Source organism: Pezoporus occidentalis, unplaced genomic scaffold (genome assembly GCF_034315485.1).
Source record: "Pezoporus occidentalis ecotype Australia unplaced genomic scaffold, CSIRO_AGI_Poc_V1 ctg77, whole genome shotgun sequence".
Lineage (NCBI taxonomy): Eukaryota > Metazoa > Chordata > Aves > Psittaciformes > Psittacidae > Pezoporus > Pezoporus occidentalis.
In genome coordinates this window covers 2492611-2519988 of record NW_026916126.1, presented here as the reverse complement: position 1 = coordinate 2519988, position 27378 = coordinate 2492611, and the positions used below count along the sequence as shown (strand labels likewise).

At 43.1% G+C, this 27378-nt stretch overlaps 1 protein-coding gene across 5 annotated transcripts in view; it reads right to left on the bottom strand.

Moving 5' to 3' along the window:
• Window positions 1-769: 769 nt before the first annotated feature.
• PDE9A (phosphodiesterase 9A) overlaps window positions 770-27378 on the bottom strand; it is a 52776-nt gene continuing 26167 nt past the window's right edge. For 4 of the 5 annotated variants that reach the window (XM_062602493.1, XM_062602497.1, XM_062602495.1 and 1 more), the window contains 12 exons: window positions 25267-25351; window positions 21014-21095; window positions 19036-19110; window positions 15876-15962; window positions 9342-9446; window positions 8132-8214; window positions 7091-7247; window positions 5804-5917; window positions 5039-5143; window positions 3549-3677; window positions 3266-3361; window positions 770-1680 (listed from right to left, as the gene is read on the bottom strand). In XM_062602493.1, coding sequence (XP_062458477.1) covers window positions 1630-1680; window positions 3266-3361; window positions 3549-3677; window positions 5039-5143; window positions 5804-5917; window positions 7091-7247; window positions 8132-8214; window positions 9342-9446; window positions 15876-15962; window positions 19036-19110; window positions 21014-21095; window positions 25267-25351 — 1169 coding nt within the window. In that variant the 3' untranslated portion in view covers window positions 770-1629. The remainder of the gene's footprint in view (window positions 1681-3265; window positions 3362-3548; window positions 3678-5038; window positions 5144-5803; window positions 5918-7090; window positions 7248-8131; window positions 8215-9341; window positions 9447-15875; window positions 15963-19035; window positions 19111-21013; window positions 21096-25266; window positions 25352-27378) is intronic. The other variant, XM_062602494.1, reaches the window with a different exon arrangement.

Below are 27378 nucleotides of genomic sequence, written 5' to 3'. Positions count from 1 at the left end.
GCTGAGTTTTTGTTCAGGGCTGAGCTTTGTAGTAGATACACTGCAGAGAGGCTGACCTTCCTAAGGTGCTTCCTGGGTCATGGGAGGAAAGACTGGCCCCCACCCGTTCATCTCTTTTGAAGAACAAGGTAAGACAATGCATGCAGCTTTGGACTTTGCAAAGGCAAAGCACTAATGTCACCCTTATTGCTATCACACCTAGCAAAGTTGATGGGGCAGCCTCAAGAACTGAGCCAAGGAGGACAAGAGCAATTTGCATCATGCTTCCCTGGCTGCATGCCTATGGCTGCCAGTGGGGGGATGCCAGCAAATGTGTGTGAATCACTGGTCTCATCAGCCACACTGTGACAGGAACTGATATTCACTGCTGAAACCCCAAGGCAGGGTAACCTTTCCCCAGTGGGAAAAGCCAGGATCAGGTGAGCAGCATGGTGGGGGCTCTCCTCTTGTAGCCATGAGGAAGGGGGTTTCTTCTGGCCTCCCCTTTGGCAATTTGGTGGCTGTCTGCACAAGTGCAGCTCTGGGCAGAGCTTGCCTCCCCGGAGCCAGCGATGGCTCATTGATGACAAAGTAAGCCATCAATAGAAGTGTAGATCTCTTGGTGTTGCACTTATGATGCAAGGATATCACAAAGGATGTTTCTAGAGATTTTCCTCCAAGGCTCACCTCTCCTTTACAGCCCCTTGTATTCATTATGAAAGCGTTTGTCTTTAGGAACAGATACAGTTTTCACCTGAACACAAGAAAAAGAAAACAAGCTCAACAGCCATTTCTGTAGAAGAATATATTATTTAGCAGATCAGTTTAAAAGTAAAAAAAAAAAAAAATCTGTACATCTTTGAAGGTTTTTCTTGTTGGTGCTTTTTGCATCCACAAGGATAAAAATTTGCTTGCACAGTGGTTTCAGCTTCGTACTCCCTTTGCTCATGCTGAAGGATCCCATGATGTCTAGTCGTACTAGGCCACAGAAAGAACCTGCAAACTCACTGAGGTTTCTTCTGACTTCTTCTAGTGTAGAAAAAGAATATGCATCCACTATGCTGGGCTTCTGAATGTACTGTGAACACTATAAAATTCAGAGAGTAATACAGAGAAATGTGTCATTAGGGCCTAATAGGCAAACAAAAATCTATGCCAGGACCCTTGTCAGAATATAAGCATCTGTTAAGCTATGCTGTAATTAGCATACTGCTGTACACATATATGTTGTATCTTGACTAAACCAACTATTTTGTTTGGTTTTGGGTGCCAGCGGGTTGTTTTCCAGAAAAGGCTCCTTAGCTGAACTGCTTTGTCTCTACACACTGCAGGCAATGTGGTCACCAGAAAGGCAAATCTGCTGAAGATTTCAGCTGTGCTGAAACCCGTGCAATGTGTGCAGCAGAGGACATGCCGGAGCATGGGGAATCCTTGGTGCTGATGCTGGCAGTGCCAGTGTGAGCAGGCTGCAGGCTGTAGACAAGGCGCCCAGGCAGGCAGACAGGTCTGTGAGGCATCTGTGCCTGCCACCACTCTGTGTACATGGTCCCAGTTGGATTTTGATGTAGCCACCGTGTCTGTTTGGCAAACACAGCACTTCTCAAAACCAGAATAACCTCAGGGCTTGTGTCTTGTTCAGCCTTTTTCATCTCACTTTTCAGTACTTCCAGTGGTCAAACTGTCACTTTTCTTTTTCTGCAACTGAAAGGAAGAGCAAAGGAGCATTAATACCCTGACTCACACAGTGCTGCTTTGCACTGCTGCTGTCAGTCAAAAGCTCATCTCTTCACAAGGTATGTGCAACACTGCTTGGGAAATAATAGGCAGCATCTTGGTATATCGCAGGCACCGTTTCATCTAAACTCCTCTGGATGTATGTTCTGAGTAAACAGAGCTCAGTCTTCCTCATCATCTGCCATGCAAGGCTCTTAGATTATTAACTAACAACTCTTCTTGCTTCAGGATATTTCTGAATTCAGGCAGCTCCTGTTTTTCTAAGACCCTTGTGCCAATGCACCATAATTAAAGCTCTGTCAGTTTGTATAGAATTTCTGTTTGACAGATTCTGTAAACCAGAAGGAAAATCTCAGCTCAACTTGAAACATGAGCAGGACTCAGGAAGTTTGGCAGTCATGTTTGAGTTCTTCTTCCCTCCTTAGGGAAATGCTCCTCTCTAAACTACAGAATGCCTACAAGACTTTCTTATCCTGTATAACTTAGTGTCCTCAAAGCATGATCTCTTTGATTAATTTGTGCTGCTGAAGGGCTCTTTCTCCTAAGCACTTGGGAGGAGGTGGCAGCTACACCAAGGGTGATCAAGTGAACAAATCTTCATTTCCCACGTATCAAACAATGTCAGCACAACTACTGTGCCAGGGCACTTCGCAATCTATTTTAATGACAGAGTGACTGATAGTATCCTGTCTACATGATCAGTTTTTTCATGTCAGAAAACATCTCTGCTGTGATGCCATTTGGGCAGGTTTTGTCGTCTGCCTCAGCGTGCAAGGGAGCTGGGCAGGCTCGGTGTCACAGGCTGCAGGATGCTGTGGGAGCCAGGCCAGCATGCCAGCTGCTGCACTGTGGGCAGCTCCCAGGGCCTGGCTTTGGTGTCTGCCCTGCCAGGCTCCTGAGGCAATGCAGACATGGTCAGAAGCAGCAAACATGGTTAAGTATATATCCTACCTCCCCTGAGCATTAAATGTCAAAATGAGAGACACTGTAAATGGAGGCTGCCACTCAGCGTGGGCCATAATATAGCTTTGTCGGTTGTGTGTTTAATCCTACTAGTTGCTGTGTATGAAAGAGTAATTCCTCATAAAATTTCAAGCACAGACACGCGAGTGGAAGTTTCTTCCTAGAAAACAAACTTATGGATTGGTGGTGTGGTGCCTTGAGCTGCCCAGCCCCAGCACATTTTGCAGCAATGTAGCCCAGGATAACTCCTTCCCAGGGGAAGGCAGCTCCCTGCAGGAAGAAGTGTTTGACAATGCGCTCCGCTCAGGCAGTAACTTCTGGGTTTTGGTCTGAGGCCCCTCTCTCGCGAGCAGCTCCCTTCCCGTGGCTGTACCTGTGTGGTGCCTGGTGGACTTGGCAAAGGCATGTTTGTGTGCACACTTGCTGCTTGTGGTACACACCCAGCCAGGAGTAACCATTGTGTTTCTCATGGTAATGAGATTATGCCATCAGTATTCCTAATGTTTCAGAATTAAGCTGCTACTAAATTATAATGTTTGACCTATTCGATCCTAATGTTTGCTTTATCAAAGAGATATTTAGAGCTTACCTCTTTCATAGCATCATCTATCTGTTTTAATTCCTCATAGTGGTCCCTCGATTCCCAAAGGGGCTGGAGCATTACCTCCTCCACTTCTGGGAATAGCTGGGTGAAAATAAGGAAAGAATATCAATATTTCATTTTGTATTTATTAACTTGTATGTGCTGAAAATGGGGTGAAAGGCAGGGTGTGAATTGTACATCCCCATTTCCCTGGCTAGCTAAACACCTGAGGCAACAAATGCTGATGCTCTGCATGCCCCGCTTCTGCTTCTGGCCTTGGGTGGCTTACCTTTGTGACTGTTTCAAACATGGGGATGAGAACAAACTTCAGAAAGCCAATCTGTGCTGTCGGCTTGGTCACTTTGTCACGGTCCATGAATGGTGCCACTGGAAGCCCCTCAGATTTTTCTCGATCACTCTGGAACAAATCCAGAGAGAACAAATATTAATCATGGCTAGAAGCCTTTAAGGATAGTAATGTAACAAGCATTAGCTTGCTACTAGCTAAAGAGCAGCAGGCTTCAGATACGGATCTCAGTGGTGTCTGAAGATAGCACAGAATAGAAATAGGTTTCCCTTGGGCCAATGCATCCTTCATTGTTTAGTGCAAGTTTCTGAATAGAGAACTCTGTTCAGTTCTGCACAGCACTGGCATGAAAACGTTGACCTCCAGGCTTCCAGGTCAACAAGGCCACTTGATTCCCTTTCCAAATCTATGAGATTTATGAAGTGAAATATTTCAGGGCACTCAGAAGGGTGGTAATGGCTCTTGCCACTCTGGAAGAGAAAGAATAGGTCTTTGATTTCCTCATCATTTTCCAGAGAGTGATTATTTTCAGGTATTCAGTGAGAAATTACACCTTCTTTACTAATTATTAAAACTAGTTCTGGATACCCAGGTTGATGGAGAGCAGTTCAATTGACTGCAAAAAAGTTTACCAAGCTACATACTTGATCACAAAACTTACTGTGTCTATGTGTGTGGGTTCATGTGCAAGGAGGTCTTAGACGGTGTATGCAAAAAATACATCCCGCAGCAGATTTTCTCTCTCAATTACTCGGTCTTTCGGCACATAGTGTCTTTTCTGGATAGCCAAAATAGTAAGGTACATGGATACTGTAATTTTGAGTAAAAAGCTGGAAATGCAGTGGGCTAGAAGTGTTTCTGACACATCATCCAAGAGATCTGCTTGGCATGAACCCTATCCAAATATAGACAAAACAGAAAAGATAGCTCTGGCATCTCCTCCTTGGAGCACTGCAGCTATGTGTTGACTGAGATCCCACTGCTGCAGCATGTACATGCAGGGATAGCTGAGGGCTTCTGTTCCAGGGATCTTTTTGTAAGCAATCAGAAACTGTGTTCAGCTGGGAATCCAGTGAGCAGCAATGGTTTGTGGAGCTTAAAGTCTGACTTTGCAGACTGTGATGTTCACAAAAAGTATCTAAACCAGTTCCTGTGTGATATTTGGTAATTTACTTGACAAGTTTCTCTTGCCATTGCTCTTGCCCTTTTGTCTCAATAATCATTTATATGTCAAGCAAACTTGCTTTACAGAGAATAAGCTTAAGTCTGCTAGCATTAGGATTTCTAGGTTGCTGCTGTATTTCATCTGCAAATTACATTCATTTGCTTTCTGAACAGCTTCTCTTGCTGACATCCTTCTCCAACTTTCTGCAAAAGAAGTCTTCGCATCCTAGAACTAGACTGGTCTGTCAGAGATGGAGCACCTGTAGCTGAGGTGGAATTCAGGAAGAGCAGCCCTCCCTCCTTCTTACCTGCATAAAGTATTCCTCTAGTAGGCAATCTACCCAGGGCTCTGCTACTTCCATTGGGCGGACTTCATTGGAGATATCACAGCATTTTATCAGTACCATCTTCAGCTGAAAGAGGGTAATAATTTAATACTGCAGTCTTAATGCCAGCCCTTTTTTTCCCTACTCAGAGCCTTTCTCTTTATGAAGCACTGGGAGGCAATGTTTTCAAGCAGAAAGGACAGTTTTAGGATGAAATCAGAGGCCTTAAATGATCTGGATTCTTTTCCACTCTCTCAGTTACTCTGTAAATCACTTATCGCCTCTCTGCCTTGGTTTCCATGTCTGTGGCACCGCTATGTGTCACAGTGGGACATGTGCTTATCTGCTGTATGAAGAGATTCAGCCACAAATGATCATGAGGTTGTTTGTGGAGTACTCAGAGGTAGCTGGGGAAGACTTCCCTGGACATCAAAGATGACTGGATTGGGAAGTAGGGGAGACTAGGGTTTGTACTTTTTGCCCCACCATAATGGACAAGATGACTTTGTGACCTGACAGAGTAAATATAATTTTTTTCTGATGGGACTCCAGGATTTCTAAAGCTGGAATAACCTGCTTTATATAGTGCATTTTCAAACTGCAGTTCTTTTTGGTGGGGCAGAGAATGTAAGAAGGATTTATGTTTTTTAATAATGTATATTGAATCTTGGGTTTTAAACAAACAAATTTCAGTCTACAAGCTTTCACACTGTGCACAGAAAAATCATAATCCAGAAAACCTCTTACACAGGTCATGTGTTCTTCATTTGAGTAATCAAAATTTTCCATTTTTTCCTTGAAAGAGTCCAGTATTTCTGCATGTCTCGCCATGTCTGTAGCCAGGATTAATGTAATTATCCCCTAGCAAAGAAAACATGTTCACATATTAACTTGACATTCTTTACAAAGTCTGCTATTACAGAGCAAAGTAGAGTCTTTCTTACACACAAAAAGCCTCAGATGCAATACATAGTTAATACCTAAAGGGGAAATTTCTGACCTGAAACTGCCAAGCAAATTGGGAGAGGGTTATAAAGAGTTCATGGTTTATGTAGATACTGGTTGGATTGGCCTGAAGGATTTGTGTGATATTCCAGAGACATTGAGGGTTTTCTTTTCTGAAAAACAAACTGTACAACAAGATGTTCTGCTTGCCAAGGTCCACTACTGGCTCCTTGGAAAGCACTACAGATTTTGCTGCTGACTCTTAAGGGCCCTAGGAAGAGACAAAGATCAGTAGACATAGGTGTTCTCTGTGCTCATCTTCCTTGGATTAGGAGTTTTGAAATACCCAGATGCAGACAATGTGTTAGGAGCTTGGTATCCTCCTGCTAGGTTGAGTTTGTGATGGGTAAACATGATTAATTTAAAGTTAAAGGTTTTCATACAGATCTGTCCATTTTGGGCTCATGCCTGCTTCCTGTACACTGGCAGAATCAGTAACTCCAACCAGACAGGTATCTGAACCCTTACAATGGTCTGCTTTTTTATTTGGTGTGTAACGAAAAGCACAAATGCTTTTTCATTTGTGTGAAAACTAAGCCTGAATTTTGGCCCTTACAGCTCTAATGGGAATTGTAGCATTGTTCACTCTCTCAGAGATAGCTGCGATGACTCCCAGTCCACCAGAGCCTCTTCCAACAGTACAAGTGCTCTACTGTTGTAAAACTTTTCTCATTTTGAAGTCTCTTTTAATATTAATACAATGTTCTCTTAAAGCATAAACTTCTGCCATGAGAACTTAATCCTTTCCCAGTCAGACCTAATTGACTCCTTCAATAATATAAATATCTATCCCCCAAATGTCATAGGCTTTAATAGTCAGGATGTACTCATTATTTCTCAGCAAGACATTCCGGGGAGTGCTGCTGTGGAAATTTTCCAAGAATCCCTCTTGAATCCTTACAGTGTGAGGGGCTTTTTCAGTCCTACCCTCTAGGGAGAATGAGTCACTTGCATTGTACAACAGGGAAGTCTGCGAGTGCTTTTGTCTTCAGGAACAGTTTGTATGACAGAGGGGAACAGCATTCATACCTGTCTTATCTGTTTGAATTGGTCCTGGTTAACGTTGGAGAAAATGTTGTATTCTGGCTGGGAAATGATCTGGAAAGCCACAGCACAGTGGTGGTTCTCCAGTGGGGAGATGTCATTGTAGCGTACCGCAAGCTCAGTTCGTGCGTTTATCTGATAGCTGATGGGAAGAGAAACAATGAGAACTCCTGCAGATGCACACCAGCTGCTCTAAACCATGCTGCTTACTTTTATTTACATTCTTTTCAATACTTATTCAATTAGATGCAGTTTGCTTTTTGATTGTTAATACCAAATCAGATATTTTGAGAAGATAGATTTTATTTTAATATCGTCTCAGGCACTATTCCCCTGTAGAAGTTGGTTTTGGTTTGGTTTGTTTGTTTTTTTTTAAAACTTTTTATTATTTTTTTTTTTTATTTTACCATGTGTCTGTATCTTAAAATGACATAAGACAAAGAAAGAAAGAACTGTCTGGGGTTCATTCAACCCCCCACTAATATTAACAGAGAGATTCTCACTGATCCCAGTCAGAATTGGGTTCTGCCCTTATTTAACAAATGGCTACAAATAAATTAGATTCTCTTTTGTTCACACACATATACATGCACACAAAAGTGCCCATGGGTCAACAATTATCATTTCATCACATGATAATAAATAGAATAACATGCACTTCATTATTTATAATTATGAAATACTGTGGAAGTTAAATCATGGTTTGCATTTTTGTGTAATTATTCCATTTCAGTCAATAGAGCTATAATAAGTTATTCCCTCTCTCTCATCATACGAGATTTTACCTTGTTTTCTCAGCAGCGGGGGAAAGTGTTGGAATACAAACATGAAAAAGCATTTTCCTTACAGAGCCAAGGACAATTGGCAGCCCCAACCCAGACCTGAGCTTTGTGCGTGAAGCTCTGCCTTGGATTTTGTGGGCCTTGGGGAAGGTCACTGCCAGCTCAAGCCATGAGAAGGAGAACTTGATCTACCAAAACTGCAGCTGATATTACCTTCCCAATGAATTTTAAGGGACAGACTTACGTATTGTTGTAGCCTGGATGGTCCAGGTCATGGCACACTGCTGCAGTCATGAGAATCAAGATGTCAATTTGGGAAAATTTCTCCTATAAAATACAGAACATACAGTAGTATTATGCTTTCTACTTCCCCTATCCCCATAAATGAATATAAGTGAAAAACCTACCCACATTTACTTTTCAGAGAAATGCAAATCTGAGCAAAATGAAGTGTTTTTCCACAGATCAATTTGCTTCAGTCAAGAAAGAATTCTGCCTCCCCTTCCAGTAAAAATGACTCAGATTTGCCTTTGTTGCACTAAATAACAGCAGCTCAGAGGAGGCAATTTGCTTGAAACTTGTTATTACTGCAGGGATCATATAAAAGCACTGAGATATTAGTATAGTCTCTTACAAGTCATGAGAGCATCCTGATTAGCTAGGGGAGGGCTGGAAGATAGCTAGTTGGCATTCCGTTCTGAGTTAACTGAAGTTATAAAAAGAGTGAGAAAAATTAAGTGTTGCATTCCCAGTTTCCGAATAGGGCAAACTTTCATTAAAGAAAGTTTTTCTTCACACTCCTACTAGCAAGAAAATACTTATGCCAGTAACTGAGACGTTTAACTATGGAGAAGACAGGTTTTTTTTACTGAACAAAATCTGACTTGTACAGAAACAAAATGAATATATAGACATGAGTTATCCAGCCAATGAAAATAAATTATGCCTATAGTTTTGAGCAATGTACAGGTTGAAGGAGAATCTTGCATATTGTACATGCAAGGCATTATTTGAAGTAGCTCACCCAGGTGCAAGCACACATTGGGGAAAACCTCTTGTGGGAATATGATGATGAAGACCATATCCCCAGACCATAATTCATCAGGCTTTGGGATCTGATTCATTGATGTTTCATGCTATCAGATTGTCAGAAGAGCTTCAGTGTACAGATTTGGGATAGCCAGGAGGTGAAGGTAGCATCCCAGCAGCCTCAGAAAACAGTACAGGTGCTTGAGGTCTGGGATGGAATGGCTCAGTGGGCAGACAGATGTGGAAATGAAACACTTCCTCCTTGCCCCAGCATCTAACCAGGGCAGCTATTGCAAAGCTCACCACTCAGTAGCAAGCTGGTGGCCTATTTTGCAAGAAAAATGGCACAGGTGTCATAGTGTTGAGTGGATGAACACGTGCCCCATGACAGAAATGGGGTGATACTATTGAGGTGGAGGGCATACCTGGAGGCTGCAGAGTGAGATCATGCTGTACATCATCTGGGTCACACAGAAGCAGTGCCGGAAATTATGGAAGGGGTTGTTTCTGTAATTGTCATGAATACACAGCTGCAGAGAGAGGGAATGAAACAGTCAGAGAGAGAAGAGCTCTTTCTTTATAAGCACATGATTATAGATGCTTCCCAACCTCCCTGGAAGCACTTTATGTCCCTATAGGTGTCCTATGGAGCCCAGTATTATTTTCTGCTAGGACAGACTGACAGCACAAAGGCCTTCTGACACTTTCTGCCTTTCAAGAATTTGTCAGCAGGTAAAGCTCATAGCAGCTTCTCTCATACCAGCTAGCAATGGGTAAACATCCCAGCACAGTCAAGTGAGACAGTCCTATCAGTGTTGAGACAGGACTCTGTGCTCTTCCTGAATTTGTATTTCAAACTGTGCAGTGGTTAAATGTTGTCTTTGGGTGTGTAAAGAGCTCAAAGTATATCCCTGTTCCCCTCTCTTGCTGAATGCAGATTGTAGCTTTGAAATCTTCAAGGCTGAAATGTAGTTGTTATTTCATTTGCAAATGCTCAGAGGTAGTACTTTGGGATGTGTTGCTTGGCAAAGTGAAGTTATGAATGCACATTCTCTGGCTTACCTGTGTGGATTTCCTACGCTAAAGCAGCATGGGAGAGATTAAGCCATATAGGCACATGGGACAGATTTTAACTTTCTACAGATCCCGGCTACATGCTGTTATTAAAATGCAAGCTCAAGCTTGTCTTTCCATGTGTCCTCACTACTGTCAACTGGGCTATCTGAGTGAAGCTGGCACAGCTGGGTTGCCACATGCCACAGTCATTCTTGCAATGTAATGGAGAGCCTTTGGTGTCCTGTCCTGCACAAAACATCCAAGCATCAGCAGCACTGCTGGACCCCTTCTGCTGAATCATCCATAGCCTGGATCCTTATGCACATGCCAGAGCCCTTGGAGAGCCCTTATGCACACGCTTCAATTACTGAGCCTGAACTAATGATATGGGTGGAATTTGTGTCCCCTTCTCCACCTGAATAGTGAATTTACTTTAAAGAGTCTTCAAGCCCCATCAGGATGAAACCCTTCAACCCAGGACCTGACTTCTAGGAAGCCCTAAAGTTGGGATCAAGTCAAGAGAACTGTGGGTTTTCAAAACTTATTCAGTATTTGGGGGCTTCATTGCAAAGCTGTTCAGATTATTCTGCAGCAAGGACTTTAGGAATACATTATATTATTTTAAAATAAAAACTAATGGCACAGTATGGTTGACAGCCAGGCTCACGGGTGGTGGGCAGTATGTCACAGCCTCTGCGTAGAGACCATAGTTATGGCCAGGCACTGTACAACACTGCATGGATGTAATGGACACAACTAGCAGTGGAGCCCAGAGCATCCCAGGGGACTCCTGACTCAGAGCACTGAAGGACTGGAGTGACTGTGCTGTATAAGTCATCTGTCCCTCTCCTTTCTGGAAGATTTCTGTAGCCAGTGGATGTGGGAGCAAGAAAGCAAGCATATGTATGAGGTGGCTTTTTCTCACCCGCTTAAGTTCAAACTGGTGCCCATACTGTGCCTGGGGAAGTATCATAGTTTGAAGTAGAGTCCTTGAGGCTTTTTTTAATCACCTTTTTTTCTTTTCCTGTGAAGTCAGCATTTAAGAAAAGAAATCTCACCCTGTCTTACCTTCATAGAAAATACATAATAAAGCCCCCTTGTTCAGAACAAGGCTGTCTTAAATGTTAGTAGTAACCAATTACTTGGAGATGCAAGCTAACAGGAAGCTGCCTGCAGTAGTGCATGTAGGTGGCATGTTGATGTGTGTTGACATATCACCTTGTTCCTCATGTTTTCAGGCTGTGAAACAGGAGGAGGAAATTTTCTGTTTAATCTACTCTGTGCTAGCCTTGTTTGCATTAGGTTTCATCCCACCCCTTCTGTTCAGCTGCTTTCTAAGGTCAACAATACTGAGCTTTTCATAGAATCATAGAATCATAGAATCATAGAATGGTTAGGGTTGGAAAGGACCTTTAGATCATCTAGTTCCATCCCCCTTGCCATGGGCAGGGACACCTCACACTAAACCATATCACCCAAGGCCTCGTCCAACCTGGTCTTGAACACTGCCAGGGATGGAGCATTCACAACCTCCCTGGGAAACCCATTCCAGTGCCTCACCACCATAACAGGAAAGAATTTCCTCCTTATATCCAATCTAAACTTCCCCTGTTTAAGTTTTAACCCATTACCCCTTGTCCTGTCACTACAGTCCCTAATGAAGAGTCCCTCTCACAGCATCCCTATAGGCCCCCTTCAGATACTGGAAGGCTGCTATGAGGTCTCCACGCAGCCTTCTCTTCTCCAGGCTGAACAGCTCCAACTTCCTCAGCCTGTCTTCATATGGGAGGTGCTCCAGTCCCTTTGATCATCCTTGTGGCCCTTCTCTGGACTTGTTCCAACAGTTCCATGTCCTTTTTATGTTGAGGACACCAGAACTACACACAATACTCCAGGTGAGGTCTCACAAGAGCAGAGTAGAGGGGCAGGATCACCTCCTTCGACCTGCTGGTCACACTCCTTTTGATGCAGCCCAGGATACAGTTGGCTTTCTGGGCTGCAAGCGCACACTGAAGCCAGTTCATGTTCATTTTCTCATCGACCACCACCCCCAAGTCCTTCTCCACGGGGCTGCTCTGAATCTCTTCTCTGCCCAACGTGTTGCTGTGCCTGGGATTGCTCTGACCCAGGTGTAGGACCTTGCACTTGGCATGGTTAAGCTTCATGAGGTTGGCATCAGCCCACCTCACAAGCGTGTCAAGGTCCCTCTGGATGGCATTCCTTCCCTCCAGCGTATCAACTAAACCACACAGCTTGGTGTCACCGGCAAACTTGCTGAGGGCTCACTCAATCCCACTGTCCATGTCAGCGACGAAGATGTTGAACAAGACCGGTCCCAACACCAATCCCTGAGGGACGCCACTCATTACTGGTCTCCAGCCGGACATTGAGCCATTGACCACAACCCTTTGTGTGCGGCCATCCAGCCAGTTCTTTATCCACCGAGTGGTCCATCCATCAAATTGATGTCTCTCCAATTTAGAGACAAGGATGTTGTGCGGGACAGTGTCGAACGCTTTGCACAAGTCCAGGTAGATGACATCAACTGCTCTACCCCTGTCCATCAGTTCTGTAGCCCCATCATAGAAGGCCACCAAATTGGTCAGGCAGGATTTCCCCTTAGTGAAGCCATGCTGGCTGTCACCAAGCACCTTGTTGTTTTTCATGTGCATTAGCATGCCTTCCAGGAGAATCTGCTCCAAGATTTTGCCAGGCACAGAGGTGAGACTGACTGGTCTGTAATTCCCCGGGTCATCCATTTTCCCCTTCTTGAAAATGGGGGTTATATTTCCCTTTTTCCAGTCATTGGGAACTTCACCTGACTGCCAGGATTTCTCAAATATGACGGCCAGTGGCTTCACAACTTCATTTGCCAGCTCCTTCAGGACCCGCGGATGGATCTCATCAGCACCCACGGACTTGTGCATTTCAGATTTTTAAGATGGTCTCGAACCAGATCCTCTCCTACAGTGGGTCCAAGGTCTTCATTCTCACAGTCCCTGCATCTGCCTTCTAAGACTTGGGTGATTTGGTCAGAGCCTTTGGCAGTGAAGACTGAGGCAAAGAAGTCATTCAGAACCTCAGCCTTCTCCAAATCCTGTGTAGCCAATTCTCCTGAGAGCTTCCTGAGGGGACCTACGTTGTCCCTGGTCTTTTATTTGCTCTGTACCTGTAAAATCCCTTCCTGTTATCCTTAACATCCCTAGCCAAGTTTAATTCTAACTGAGCCTTAGCTTTCCTAACCTGATCCCTTGCTTTCCAGTCAACATCCCTGTACTCTTCCCAGGCCACCTGTCCTTGCTTCCACTTATTATAAACCTCTTTTTTCATTTGAATTTTCCTCAGCAGCTCCTTATCCATCCAAGGAGGTCTCCTGGCCCTCCTGCTGCACTTCCTTCTAGTTGGGATGCAACACTCCTGTGCTTGCAGCAGGTGATCCTTGAATATCAACCAACAGTCTTGGGCCCCCCTGCCCTCTGGGGCTGTATCCAATGGAACCTTCCGAAGCAGGTTCCTGAAGAGGCCAAAGTCTGCTCTTTTGAAGTCCAGGGCAGTGAGCTTGCTGCACGCTCTTCTCACTGTCCTGAGAATCTCAAATTCGACCATCTTGTGATCGCTGCATCCAAGGCCGCCCTGGAGCATCACATTTCCAACGAGCCCTTCCCTGTTGGTGAGCATGAGGTCAAGCATGGCACCTCTCCTTGTCAGCTCCTCTATTACTTGCAGAAGGAAGTTGTCTTCCACACAGTCGAGGAACCTCCTGGATTGCTTGTGCCGGGCCGTACCGTCCTTCCAACAGATGTCAGGGTGGTTGAAGTCACCCATGAGAACAAGGTCCTGTGAGTGTGAGGCTTCTTTTCCTATCTGTCTATGGAGTGCTTCATCCGCAGGTTCTCCTTGATCAGGCGGTCTGTAACAGATCCCCACAGTAATGTCTCCCATAGCTATGTTCTCTTTAACCCTGACCCAGAAGCTCTCTGTTGACTGCTCACCTGTCCCCAGACAGAGTTCCATACTCTCCAGCCTATCCCTAACATAAAGGGCAACTCCCCCTCCCCACCTGCCAGGCCTGTCTTTTCTGAAGAGCCTGTAACCTTCCATTCCAACACTCCAGTCATAGGAGCCATCCCACCATGTTTCTGTGATACCTATTATATCACACCCCCGTAGATGTGCACACATCTCTAATTCCTCTTGTTTGTTCCCCATGCTACGGGCATTTGTATAGAGGCACCTGAGCCGAGCTCCAAATGAAGCTGGCTCATTGGCGGGAGCGGATGGAGTATCTCTACATTGCTCTGAGCATTTATTATAGGTTCTGGTAACTGACTGGGTGCATTGGGATGGAATGATGCCCCCCTCCCCCAACACATCTAGTTTAAAGCCTCCTTGACCAGCCTGGCAAGCCTCCTAACAAAACTGCTCTTTCCCTTTAGCAGCAGCTCCCCCAGCCTCCAGTAGACCTGGCCTACAAACTTGGGTCCCGTGTTCAAGACACCCAAACCCCTGACTATGACACCACCCTTTTAACCAGTTATTAACCTAGCCAGTCCTCCTAGCCTTTTTAAGGTCCTCCTCTTTATCCTGGAGAATTGATGAAAAGACCACCTGAGCTCCAGAGCCCCTAACCACCTCTCCCAGGGCTCTGTAGTCCTTCTTTATGTTCCCCAGGCTACTACTATCTATTATTTTCATGTGCCTTCTTCGAGAGAGAATTCCTAGGTCTTGATCATTTTTTGTATCTTCTTTAATGTGGTCATATTAAGTTTCTAAAAAGGCCTAGAAATAAATTTCAGGTAAGCCTTATGCCTCTATAGTGACATGGTAGCACATGTCCATTTTATCCCTCCTTCCATTCTCTGATCAGCCTTATACCTTCTTAGCTTCATTGTACAGCAGCACACCAAGCAGTGACAGTCACTGTCCTGTGTAAGCTCGTGCCCAGGTGCTTTCTGCTTTTGCTGTACTTCATGGTATGATGAATTTGGAGTTTGCTTTGTGTTTGCTAAATAGTTTCTGAATTTGTGGAATTTGTTCAGGCCCTTCTGGAAGTCTATAGCCACCATGTAAAATGCTTTCCACTATTCTATGTGTATTCTTCAGGTAATTAGAAGAGATTAATGAGATATGAGTCTTTGCCACAGGAATTGTATGAAACAGCTGTATAATGAATTTCACATCATGAAGTTTTTGATTACTGTAATAATCAATTTGGCAAGTAAAGATGTAATTTTTACTAACTATAATTCCTCAGGCTGTACCTAGATCCTTTTTAAACAATGGGTAAAATATTTACTGTTCTACAGTTCTCTAGGAATGTGGCAGGTTTTTCTAAGAAAGCCAATATATTCTTCAGCTTTTCAGTAAATGCTTTCTCATGCCCTGCCTTGGACCTGAAAACTTAATGGTTTTTAGGTCAGTGTTTCTTCTTTAGACATCTTAGTTTTGTATGATCTTAACATTATCATGTCTTGCATCTCTGCAACATTCTCAACATTAAAGACTAAAGCAAAGAAAGTTATTTGGCTTCCCAGAAATTCCTTTTCCCTCCTGACTTGCTCCTTTACTCACCATGTAGTACATCTAATAATTATTGCACATACTGGCTTTGTTGGCCATATCTGAAAATGCTTGTCATGTCTCCATTTACAGTAGGTACCAAGAGCATTCACCAGAAATCAGCTGCTCTCAATAATAGAAATCTCAGCAAATGCAAAACAATTAAAAAAATATCATCTGGGACCATTAGACTGCAAACATTTGCTGAAGTACTTAAGTTTTAAGAATTTGTGTAGATTGACTGCTTTCAGTGGTATTCCTCAGGTGAGTCCAGTTAATTCCATGACCTTAATCAATTTTTTTATTTTAAAAATTTTCAAATATGAGTAATTTTAAATACTTACCAACCACCTCTTTAACGTAATAGGATTGATATTGAAGTCTTTTACCAATCCAAGATCATGGTACATGTGTTCCAAGCAACTCAGCATCTGCAGCCAGGAACAGATAGGTTATTGGCTTGGTAAATATCACTTTGCTTTCTGATACATTGCAAAGTGAATTTTCTCCTTGCAAGCATCGAATAATTGCAAAGCCCTCTTGTTAAGATGAAAGGAAGATGTTCAAAGATTGTGTGATTAAAGACAGTGCAAGAGGGAAGATAGAGAGGTTCCGAAAGCTTTTTGAAGTAGACAGATTGCTGTTGACTTCATAGGCTTTGTGGGGGTCTTTGAGTCACACCAGCTCTCCTTAGTAATTGTGATTCATTCATTTCATAGCAATGCTTTCTCACAAAAAAAGTATTGCCATTTTTCTAATTCAGCTGGGATATGGTCTAATGCTTGTTGAAAACATGGGAGTTTTCCCACTGACTCCAAAGGCCCTGGCTGTATAGAAATGGACCAGGCTCTAGCTGCATGGAAAATGGCAGCAGAAAGTAAGATTCTTGAAAACCCCTTTTATTCTAGATACGTGTCAATATCTTCTTCCTTTATGACTTCTTGTGAGTTTCTAACACCATTATCTTAACTCGTATTTCTTGTTTAACAAAAGGTCTATCAATATAACCCTACAAAGTTGCAGCAGGTTTGTGACCATCCACTCCTGTAAACTGTAGCTATGAATCCCAACAGCTGAACTGCAAAGGCAGGCTGTTCTTTTGAGACAGCATCTGCTCCGCAGTAGGAAGGAGGGTGCAGATAATATATTGCTACCAATCCCAGTTAATCTTCTGGATTTGAAAATAGTGGGAAAGAAAGGTATTGTTCATCTGATGTGTATGGGCACTTAACAGCTGCCACCAGACTGAAATGAACAGGAGTCCAGGAGTTTATGTATCTGCATTCCCATTTCTGAAGGCAAAATCTGCAGGGAATGAAATGTAGCCATTAGATTATTTGATGCAGTTCTTAGACTGTAGACTGATGAGTTTTAACATGATGAGTATAATGTCACAAATATGGCCTTGGAGACATTTCTAGCTGGGTTTCTATTATTCAGGCTCTTCAAAACTCTCCAGAAAAATGATTTCATCTAATGAAATTTTATGTTTATCCAGGGAATATACATAGTTCATGCAGTAAAAAAGAGGCTGGTTTTGAGTCATCTGAACAGGAAGAAAGAGACTTTCCTGCAAGACTTCATGGACAATGTCATGAGCTGAATGGTGCTCACATTGCATGGGTAGCATTTTGCTGTAGACCATCATGTCCTGTACCTAGTCCCTGAGGTAGAATATATGTTTGGCAATAGTTTCAGAAAAGACTTCCTGAGACAACAAACTGGATCCAGAAGGGCTGAATTACTCTCAGAAAAACCTATCTCCCCTCAGCTGTTTTGCCAAGAGAGCTATAGGTGAGTGGCCAGGTGACTGTAGTCCCAAAGCTCCTGCCCCTGAGCACGTGAGAGTCTCAGTTTTCATTTTTAGCTTTCTTGGTCAACAGCAAAGCTTGAACATTGGACTCTTCTAAGGCTTAAATGAGTGGGCATTTGATAAAGTGAACACAAGCTTGCTGCATAGTTCTGTTTACTGAGATGCTGCAGAGTACATTATTAATTTGCTTACAGAAGGCTAAGGTTTATAACCTGCCTGCCCTCCACTGAACATGTGAGCAAATGTTCATTGCCAAACAAGCATTGGCAAAATTGAAATATTATCTGTAAACATAAATCAGAGCTAAAAGGATAAAATAAACCCATGTGATGCTCAACTCACTAGAGGTTGTGTGGTACCTTATTTCTGAGCATCTCTCCTTTCAGGGCATGTCTAATCTCTGCATTCTCGTGTTAATCCTTTTCATGCCACCATATAGCATTTCCTAAGATTCCAAATGAGTTACTGTGGTAAAATAATATGCCTCAGCACACAAGAATCCATGGATAATGTTTTTTGTCTCTCGCTATTCTTTCTTAATAGTCAGAGAAACAATGAGCCCACAGTGTTACAGTCCACCTGGCAGGTCGTAATTCTCTCTTGCTGTAAAGACCTGACAGGCATTAAAAAGCTGGGGCCAAGCCATTTTGCCTGAGCAGTTGTATGGCCGTGGTACAGAGAAAAGGGACTGGAGAGGGAGCAGTAACTGCAGAGGACCAGCCTTAGCTTGGCATGGACTGCACAAGGGAAGTACTGCGTGTCTCTGCAAATGGGAGATGGCCCTAAAGCCACCAGAGAGGCCTTCTGTTAAAGCCAGATGAAACATCCTGAAGAAAATATCTTGTTCCTGTGTACAGTATGGGTATTTTCAATTGTTGTGTTGACCTACAGGTGCTGAGCCAGAATGATCCTTATGTGCACAACATCTGATTGAGAAGGTAATTAAAGTGATTGCTGCTGGGGTGCTGCTAGAGCTACTCAATCCTTCCCTTGGGAAAAAACACAACACTAAACCCCCACTTTAGTCCTGCCCTCCCTTATATTTTTCCTAAGTGAGATTTGCTTATATTTGCTCAATCTAGTTTTATATTAAATTATAAGCTGGCCATTACAGAAACATCCTTCTCATTCATGTTTCCACAGAGTTTTACACACGGTCCTTTCAGAACCTTCTGCAATACAAGTGACAAGCAATGAATAATACTAATAACAAGAACAAAAATAAGACAATTAAGCAACAAGAAAATACAAATAGGCTGTGCATGCAGCTCTGCAACCTCTTCAGAATACACAGCAGGAAAACCCCTCACCTAAAAGGGTGTGAATCAATGCATGAACCTCTGTTTGGCTTCATACAGCAGCATGCTGCTTTATTGATTTGAGCAGAGTTGTTGATGATGTGCGTGAGCATACACTTTGCTAGGGATTGATTTGTTCACATAAAATGGCACGAGACAACTCATGTGGCAGTAATGACAGTGCACCAGTTGTTGTGGGACATTACTAGGAAAAGATTAAAGAAAATACAGAGAGGAGTCAGTGTATGATAATCAGCATAGTCTATCGGGCATCTGTTAAGAAAAAGTACTGGGGAAGAAAAGGGGAAAAATCCCACAGACCATCTCAAAGGGCTCTTCTGTCTTTGTTGGCTCTCAGAAAGAATGCTAGCCCAGCTAACACAGCATCCTTACCTCATTGGGCTCCCACAGCCATACGTCAAAGGTTGGCTTCCGAAGTGCTTCAATGGTCTCCTGGGACAGCATGTACTGCAGAGAAAAAGACAGTTGGCATAAGGATCCCCCACCCTGGCATGGGACCTGCTATTGGCGTGTCCTTGGCACTCCCAAGGTTCTACTCATGAGGGGTTTAGCTATATTTCCCAAGGAGAAAGCAACTGATCTCTCACTCTGCCTGCCCAACCCTCCTCACCCTCCCCACTAGCTGCTTGTGGTCAGGCCAGGATACCCATGCCTAGCAGGCAGGAAGTCCCGAAGCAGCTAGCTGATAGGTGGAGATCCTTGTGGAGCAGAGAGGTGGAGAATCTAGGAGAAATGGAGGGAGAGTGGAAGTGTTATGGATGGGGTTATGGGTAAAACCAGCACAGGGATATAAAGGGCACAAGGCTCAGACCTGTCCCTGGCTGCACCGGCTTTGCTGCCTGCAGAGCATCAGCAACATTCGATGCAGCCAGCTATGTCTGGATGGTGTGAAGTGTCTACAATTCACAGTGTTAAATTAGCTGGTGGGTATGATATATTTACTTGCAGATGATTTATACTCTCATTTTGAGTATTTTTTCCAAGAACGCCCACATTTTCAAATTGGTTGTCAGCCTGCAAGATTCCAGTGATTTTTTATCATTATGCTCGGAGGCTTAGAACAAACCCAAGCTCATCATCCAGTTATGATTTGTGTACAAAATGGAAAAAAGGAATGTGGGGAGCTAAAAGAACATGACTCTACCTATTCATCTTTTCTAGACTCCATTCATCAGAGTCTTTCTGGGCCACAAAAATCCTGTAGCTTCACTTGGCCCATTTACCGTGGCTGTCTCTAATTAGTCTGGGCTTACTGTACTGAGCAGGTAAATGAAATTTTCTGAGCCATCAAACTGCTGATACTTAATCCAAGATAGAATAACACCAAAGATTAATTTCCTTCTTGAGAAAGCAATTGATTTTGCATTCACACATGTAATGTACATTGAATATGATGTTCTGCAAGAAAATTGTGATTGTGAATTGGCAGCACGGATTTGTTATTTGATAACAAATGTGTGTTGCTGAATAAACAGGAGAACTTAAAATTCATTGGTCTGTAAGTCTCTGAAGGCAAATATGCAAGGATGCATGTCCATATCATACACCTGCATCACACAGGACCATGTGAACTTCAGAGTGGCTGAGCCATCTTTGATGTGTGCAAGTGAATGACCACGCAGAAGCTCTGATTTGCACATGTGAGCTGGTGTATTGTCAAGGTGTGAGGTGGGTGCTGAGCAGACATAGCCTGAAAGCTTTGCATAATTCCCATGGGCAAAGACTGATGGTGCTAGGACCAAAGATGCTGTGCGCTTCATGGTTTCAGCCTCATTCATCACTGTGGATTTCTGCTTGTACTTGCCCAGTAGACATTTTTCTTCAAGCATTGTTGTTTTCTGTAGTAAATACATTATCTCATTTTCACAGGGACAATGAATCATTCTGGAGAGAATCCAATGTCACATTTTCTCTTTGTTTCCCTAGGTGAAGCATCTCCATAAATTACTTTTTAAATTAAAAAATAATCCATTAGGAGAAAACAGGCAACAGCACTATTTTCAATTAGAGTACAACATTGTAGGCTGTTTTTGATTGTTTGCTCTGAGCATGGAGAATAAACAAATGTAACTAGACCAAAGAGCTTTAAACGTTGATGAATGCAAAATGTTCATTAACATTTCAAACACTAATGAGCTTTCAAATATTAAAGACTACTGAGGATCCAACTTTAAGTCACCACAGGCACATGACACCTTTTTTCCATTGGCTCCCAGGGATTTTGGATCAGGCTTTGGATTTAGAATAGCTAGGATGTAGATGGCTAGTAAAGTCATGCATTGTAAACCAGCAGTTGTCAGGATAGCAAGCTTGCGATAGGATTATGGGAAGGAAAAGCATTGTGTGGTACCTTTGGATAGGATGGTACATCCCGCCGGGGAGTCGGTCTCTTGTTTTCATCCAAAAAGCTGTACTTGCAGGGACAATTCGTCCTGAAATTAAATATGCAACTCTTAACATTGTGCAAACAGAACCACAGTGCCCCAAAAAATGCTGGAAATACTCTGGTCTCTCAGTAGGCGTTGCTTGGAGAATTACCCTGCTCCCCAGACTCTCTCTTTCTAATGTGGTGTTGCTCAAATGCTTTAAAAGTGTGATCCTCTTTAGGATTTTCTGCCCTTGTGCAACTTGTTGGAGCTTCTCAGTCTATTTGAATTCAAGTGAGGAGCTCCTCTATTCAGGCATGTGAATACCCCATAATTTCTATTTAAACCAAGTCACTTTCAGCAAGCAGCTTGCTGTCTGTGACAGGCATAGGTGTCTGAGGACGGCAGAGCCCTGCCAGGGGCCACACTGAACATGGACACTGGCATACCTATGCTTATTTACTAGCGTAGGCACACACCAAGCCCAAGGTTTATTTCAGCCCAGCTCTAGGCCTCATAAAAGCTTGAGTAAGAGCATCCATTTTGATGGCTTGACCATCTTCCCTGCTGCTCTTCAGGTGGGACAACAGCAGTGAGGTGCGGGCTCGGCAGATACAACCTGCTTGGCTCCCAGGTCCTGGAGGAAGGGAGCCATTGCCAGCAGTTACAGGTGATTAACACTTGCCTGTTTTTTAACACCAGCACCCCCTGACAGTTATCTGCTTGTCCTTCCTCTGCACGCGGAAGAGCCAAGCTGATGCTGATCTAGTTGAAGATGTCCCTGCTCATTGCAGGAGGTTGGACTAGATGACCTTTGAAGGTCCCTTCCAACCCAAACATGATTCTATCCCCTCTGAGCAGAGGACCAAGATGGTGGGAGGTGCACACCAGCCTTACAGCCTTTGCAGAACATCTAGGTTGCTGCATTGCAGTGTGAAAGCAGTTTTTTTCCTTACAGCCATGGGGGCCACAATAAAACATAGAGCTCTGTGGTGTCACACAGGTGTCAATCATGATACTTTAACTCAACACACATTTCCCATGTAGTTGGTCATGTGGATTTTAAGAACTTTCATGTCAGGTTGATCTGCTTGTATTTTGCATTTATCCCTAGATTATTCTTTCTCATTTCTCAAGCCTCCTACCAATTGAAGTTAAAAGAAAACCCCCAAAAGAGCCAACCAAAGCATTCCATTAACTTTATTTGATCCTTTAAAAATTATTTCACATATTGTATATTGAATCTCTTTCTAGTGCTTCTCTTCTCTGTTGGGAGTTGGTCTGGGTCTCTTTTCTGCTCTTAACATTGATGTCTTCTAACACTCTTGTGGTGTTGTCTGAATCCTGTGAAAGTTATGTCATCCTACAGTTCATGGTGGTCAGCTGGCTTCAACCAGCTTTTGAGGAGATTTGGGGAGCCCTGTTTGAGGTGATTCTCAGTTGATGAAAAGCTGTCTTAATAATTTCTAAAGCTGTTTCCTCAAAATTCCACTGTGAGGGGTATTAGTTGGATAAAAATAGTGAGATGTGGGCAATCCTTGCCCTAATTGGAGCTGGCTGCCAAAATTAGCTGAAGGTCAGTCAATTATCTTTAGTTCCCGGCTGTAGTATGGCATCCCAGTATGTATTATGACTCCATGCTACCACACTGGGGAACGCACCAGAGCCAGGGTGCATCAGAGCTTTACAAATGTAAAACTGTATCTGCAAATGATCATGATTTTAAATGATATTATATTGTTGGTAGCATCTGCCAGTGGCGAGAGCAAAAAGCAGACTAGCAAACAAAAAAGCAATATGAGGGGATGCAAGTGGGGGTCTTTTGCTCTTCTGAAGAAGACAGATGCACAATTCACTGTGCATGACTAATTATAAATCTAGCTGTTCACTCCTACTCTGTCATTTGGTAATGTAAGAGCAAATGTAAGAATATGCAAACATACAAGCGTACAGCTGTGTCTGCTGTGATATTATTGAAGGAATATACGCACTCAAACATACTTTTGTACATTAACTAAATTTAGATGTGATCCCTAATTGCAACTGTAACACATTATCTAGCAAATGGCATAGCACAAGGGATGACAAGCCTAAGTAGGTGCAAATACATTGCCACATACGCTAGGATGCCTTGTTTTTCCCCCACAGCATGTATCTCATGCCCATGGGAGAGAGATTGTTCAGTCGCTCTGGGGTGAAGCATCCCTAGGCTGGGGTCACTGTCGTTGCGGTGTCGTTATGCAGATCCATGGTTGCTTGGGAATAGGGAACCACAGCTCATTCCTCAGCATCTCCCAGTGGGGTCCCTTTTAATGACCACCTACCAAGGACCATTCTCTTCCCAGTCTTACAACAAGAAGTGACTCATAGCCATCTCTGGTTGAACCTAGCTACATACGTACTAGCCACATACACAGCCACACTGAAGCTAGCCACATCTAACTGCTTTGAGACCCAAGCCCTTAAGCTACAAATAATAATAGACAGAATTTTGTGCAAGGAGAAGGACGTTTTGTGCAGCTGGGAAGAGGAAGACCCAGCTCAAGGCAACCAAGAAGTGCTGTGACAGGTAGCTGCCATATTGATAGGGCACAAAGGGATGCTGAGCAGAGTAAGTTAGGGTACGGGTTCAGTGAAAGCAGCTATGCAGTGTGAGCTAAGAGCAAGCAAGCTTAGGTATCAGCTGCTGAGCACTGCACCCATTTTTGCAACAGCTTTCCAGCACCATGGTCGATGCTGGTGTCTGGCTGTTGGCAGCTGTAATATCTCACTACAGTTCTTGCTGAAGACTACACACCTCAGCTGGAGTTAACTGCACTGGGCAGACATGGCATGCCCCATTCCTGTTCTTGTTAGCAGGTTGCTGTTTATACTACAAAATATAGATTGTAAGGTGACAAGATCTGGGACAGGAATGAGTCATGGCTGTTGCTGGGACACTTTCATACTTCCTGATGTGTGTGGTAGCAACTGGGCAAACATGAAGTTGCCATAGCTTCTATTTTGGTTTTAATTCCCTATCTGCCTGTGTGTCACTATGCTTGTAAGTAGCTGCTCTCCCAGCTCCCTGTAACAGTTGAGGAAAAGTAGAGACACATGCATGAGCACACGTTATTCACATCACTCCCAGCACAAATCAGCGTACATGCTTTCCTATTTGCTGCCAAATTGAACTCTGATTTTTCTAATGAGATTTCCTTACACACCTGAACAAGAAATGATGCAAGTCACAGGGCAAACTGCAATCCATCCCACTGGTATAAATCTGGAGCAGATATGAGGTTAATACTTTTACTCTGCATTTATACTAGAATGACAGCTGAATTTGGCCTCAGACCTAATAGGAATGTATTAACACTGTGCCTTCTGACATATCTGGGTAGCAGAGTTTATGAAAGTGAGTGATTATAAAGCCTAATTCTTTTAGCAAATCTCCTATTGCCCTCAGTAGGAAATAGCTTTGATTAAAGGTCAGAGAATTTGACCCTGAATGAAGAAAACGAGAGAGGCTGTCAAGATAGCATAGTTACATTTGCTGAGAAAAAAACCCTTCACCCACACTTTGAGCAACACAATATATCCCTCTTCAGCAACCTTTCCAGAAGTATTCATCATCTCTCAGTGATGATTTGTTTGTCCTAATGGCATATTTCAGTGACACAGGGGGCAGACTTTCCAGCCGAGGCTGCGTGCCCTACAAAATGCAATCTTTTCTGCTGTTGTTTTAATTACAGCAAAACCAAGCTTCATAATCGCAGTAAGCCCTTGAACTAGAGAGTAAATTCCCAGCTTCTGGTTGAATTTGAAATGGATGTTTTATAGTAGCCTGAGATCATAAAATTAGAAGAGCTGTTACTTATTTGATATTTTCCCAGAATATGTTGGAGCTGATTTGAGTGTTAGCTGGTTCCCAACTGAACTCCACACTATACGAAAGTTCTTTTCCCATTATCTGTCTCCCAGTAAATCTGGATAAAGAATTCCCATTCTTTCTGTATAGTGAAAAATAACTCTCTGCTGAAAGACCTTTTTGTCTATTCCCATAGCCTGAGCTGTTTTAACTGATGGATGGCTATAGATCTTCAAACGTTAAATTAAAGCCACTGTCCGTAATGGTTATTGGGTTCCTTGCCTCTGCACTTCTAAGCCCAGAAGGTAACTCAATCCTGTGGAAACACTGCATAAAGGTTTGAAACCAGATGCTTATTTCTTTGGTTAGGTCCAAAGCAGAACTTACCTGCTGCTTCTAGCTGCCATTTCCTCCCTCATTTTTTTAATGTCGCTCTTGCATTTCTCGATCTCCACTACTTTCAGGCCTTCCACTGTCAACAAAGGAAAACAACAGGGGTGTTACCATGGCGAAAGTCGAAGGATCTCGTTTCACAATTGTGCAAAATTTCAAAGGGCTTTGAGACGGGGTTATCCAGTGAGCCAGCAAGCTCTATACAGCCTGCCTCGGTTCTCACATGTGCAGGTGCTGTCAGACCGATGTATCTTGAAAACCCATAGGAATTCTCCACTGCCAATTTCAGATAATAGCTACAGTATTTTAATTCACAGAGTAGCTATTGCGTCTCAGCTTTTCTACCACTGCTAGCAGCAGTCAGCTGTCCCGGTGCCTTCACTTCTCTGCTGTAGAACACGAATCAAAGGAAATCCTGAGCAAAAAATATCCCCTCCAGTGATGGGATGATGAGCGCAGCTAGGCAAACACGTCCCAGTAGGATTAGAATTCCCATTAAGATAAAAGGTTTTAATTTGAAAGTTCACGCAGAGCGTTAAGGAGCTCTGAAAGGCGCTGCTAGATACAGAAACACCAAAGTGAGAATGTGGGAGAAAAAGAAAAATGTTGAAAAGTTTTGCTCTAATGATTGATTTAACTGTTTTTTTTTTTTTTAGGTATTGAAGATCTGTCACTTCTTTTTGCTAATCAATTGTGTAATCAAAGGCTATTTCTGCATGTAGCATAAAAAAATCCTATGTTTCCTTTCTGTGTGCAATTATGAGAGCCACAAGGCAAAAAGTTTGATTGCCTGTTTATGCAGCAATGCACTTCACATAGCTGTGAGAGCCTAACACAGTGCAAGTATGAGAATATTCTCCCTTTTCTTTCTCTCTCATTTAACTATCAGTGTGCTCAAGGACATAATACGGCACCATTTATTAAGTACATGTCATTCATATGCAATCATTTCACAGCTCATTTGTTTACTTATTGTTTGCTTGGACAAGCTGTGGTTCAGGGAGCTCCAGGGAATGTGCAATTGTACAATCAGTATTCAATAACCTTCTTAAAAAGTAATACTCAAAATCACATTTATCTGGAGGGTACCATGTAAGTGATAAAAACTGCCTCGGAGGGTACAACTCTGTAGATAAGCAGAGACCTCAGCTTCATTTTCCTTATGCTAGTAACAACAAAGATTGCTATTAGAAATGGGAAAGAGGAAAAACAGAGAAGTATATGAACAAGTCCAAAATGCGAGTTATTAAGGAAAGGAAAGGGAAAGGGGTTTTATTTATGCTTGATTACAGGGATATCCTCCACTTAAAAATCCAATTTCCAGATTACTGTTTGGTTTTTTTTGTTTAGCATTGTTAACAAGCAATTTTTTGGACGATTACAGTGTGATGATATGGGCAGGATGTTTTCCTGCTTAATCAGTATCTTCATTCTGGGTATCTGGCTGCACTTTTTGGGGTGCTCCGTTCAACTGCTGATGGTCAGCTGCAGCTGACTTGCAGGACTGGGCTGCTATGTACCATCCCGGTGCATTAAGCTGGGAGAAGTTCATGGATAGCCCATATGCCAGGCTGGTGCTCATTTGAAACAATGGGAGCAAAGCAAAGTTATCAGACTGAGGGTAGTAGGGCAGGCAACTGCAGACGGAAGAGGAGCTGTGGTGCAAAATGGCAGCCCTGAGCATTTTTTCGTATTGCGTCTCTTCGGTTTTCTTCCAAAACCTCTCCAGGGGGAGAAGAGAATTTACATAACTATTTTCTTAAGGCAGATGTGAGATGCTTACAAATTGTCAAGGGCTTTTGCCGGCTTCCTTATTCATGTGTGGGCTGCTACGCAAACACTGGAGCAGAGTAAAGCATTCTTAGTGCGTGCCCTGTGTGCGTTTTCCAAGGGGAAGTCACAAGCTTGAGATGGGATTTAAAAATCGGTTAAAAGGTTCGGCTTCTTGAAAACATGTCTCTATGATATGGTCTCTAGACAGTAATGGGAAGGAAGCTGAGAACATTTTATGTGAGGTGCAGATGTAGTTTTGTCATGAGCTCTTATCCCCACACACACATCCCCACTGGGGAAGAAATCCTGGAGATCACATGTGAAAGTGGTAGA